The 1,044-nt window shown below is 52.2% G+C and overlaps 1 protein-coding gene across 1 annotated transcript in view; it reads right to left on the bottom strand.

Annotated features, from left to right (window-relative positions):
• LOC109914045 (palmitoyltransferase ZDHHC17-like) overlaps window positions 1-400 on the bottom strand; it is a 113,792-nt gene extending 113,392 nt beyond the window's left edge. The window contains exon 1 of the mRNA XM_048607475.1: window positions 236-400. Coding sequence (XP_048463432.1) covers window positions 236-307 — 72 coding nt within the window. The 5' untranslated portion in view covers window positions 308-400. The remainder of the gene's footprint in view (window positions 1-235) is intronic.
• Window positions 401-1,044: the final 644 nt, after the last annotated feature.

Genomic DNA, 1,044 nt, shown 5'->3' on the forward strand with positions numbered 1-1,044 from the left:
GGATGTGGTGGGGGGAAGGTGGGAATGGGGGGGTGGGAAGGTGGGAATGGGGGGGTGGAAAGGTGGGAATGGAATTTGGAGGAAAGGTGGGGGTGGAAAGGGGAGGGGGTGATTAGGGTTGAAGAATGGGATGTGGGGCTTCAGAGCCAGGCCGCAGTCCCGCCGCCCCCTCCCGGGAGCTCCGGGTGGTGTTGGGCCGGGGCTCGGGGTCAGCGGGCGCTGATGGCACTCTCACCTCGGGGTGGAGCCCTGGGACACATCCCGGATCCGGCTCCAGCTCGGGATCATCCCGGTGAAGATCCGCCATCTTCAACCGCCCCGCTGCATTCTGGGATACTGGCGCCGCGCTCCAGCCGCGAGCAATGGATGTCAGAGAGGGAGGAGCGATCGATGGAGGCTGAGTAATCGATGGCGGAATGTGTGATGGAGAAAAGTGCTTTCATTCAGTATTTTCTGTCCCTTGGAGTTACTGTGTTTAATATAAAATATCTGATGTATTGATGAGGCATTACCTTGCTCCTGCTGTAATTACCCTTCCCCCGCCAAAGTCCCTAAAGGATTAAAGATTCATCTTCAACACACTCAAACATCTCCTGACAATAAACATCTTCAAAAACATTCAGATCCCTTTAGGTTGACTAGTTCTTAATAAGATTAGACATGGGAGTGCATGGACACTCTTGACTGACCATCCAGTTGGCATGGGGTGGTCAATTGTGTTAGTGTGTTGAGCTGGTCAAGAGGCCTTCTGTCACCCATTCCCCACAAGATGTTGGTGTGTGGCTCCATCCAGGGGCTCACATGATTGTGTCTTGCAATCACCTCGTGGTCTGACACAAACAGTCCTGAAGAGTGAACACGATGTACTTTATTCCACTCAACATTACCACAAAGACTAAATAAAAACCAAACGAACTACGGATGCCGCAAATCAGGAACAAAAACAAAGTTGCTGGAAAAGCTCAGAGATAGTAGGAACTGCAGATGCTGGAGAATCCGAGACAACAAGGTGCAGAGCTGGATGAACACAGCAGGCCAAGCAGC

This window comes from Rhincodon typus, chromosome 18 (genome assembly GCF_021869965.1).
Source record: "Rhincodon typus isolate 14 chromosome 18, sRhiTyp1.1, whole genome shotgun sequence".
Classification (NCBI taxonomy): Eukaryota; Metazoa; Chordata; class Chondrichthyes; order Orectolobiformes; family Rhincodontidae; genus Rhincodon; species Rhincodon typus.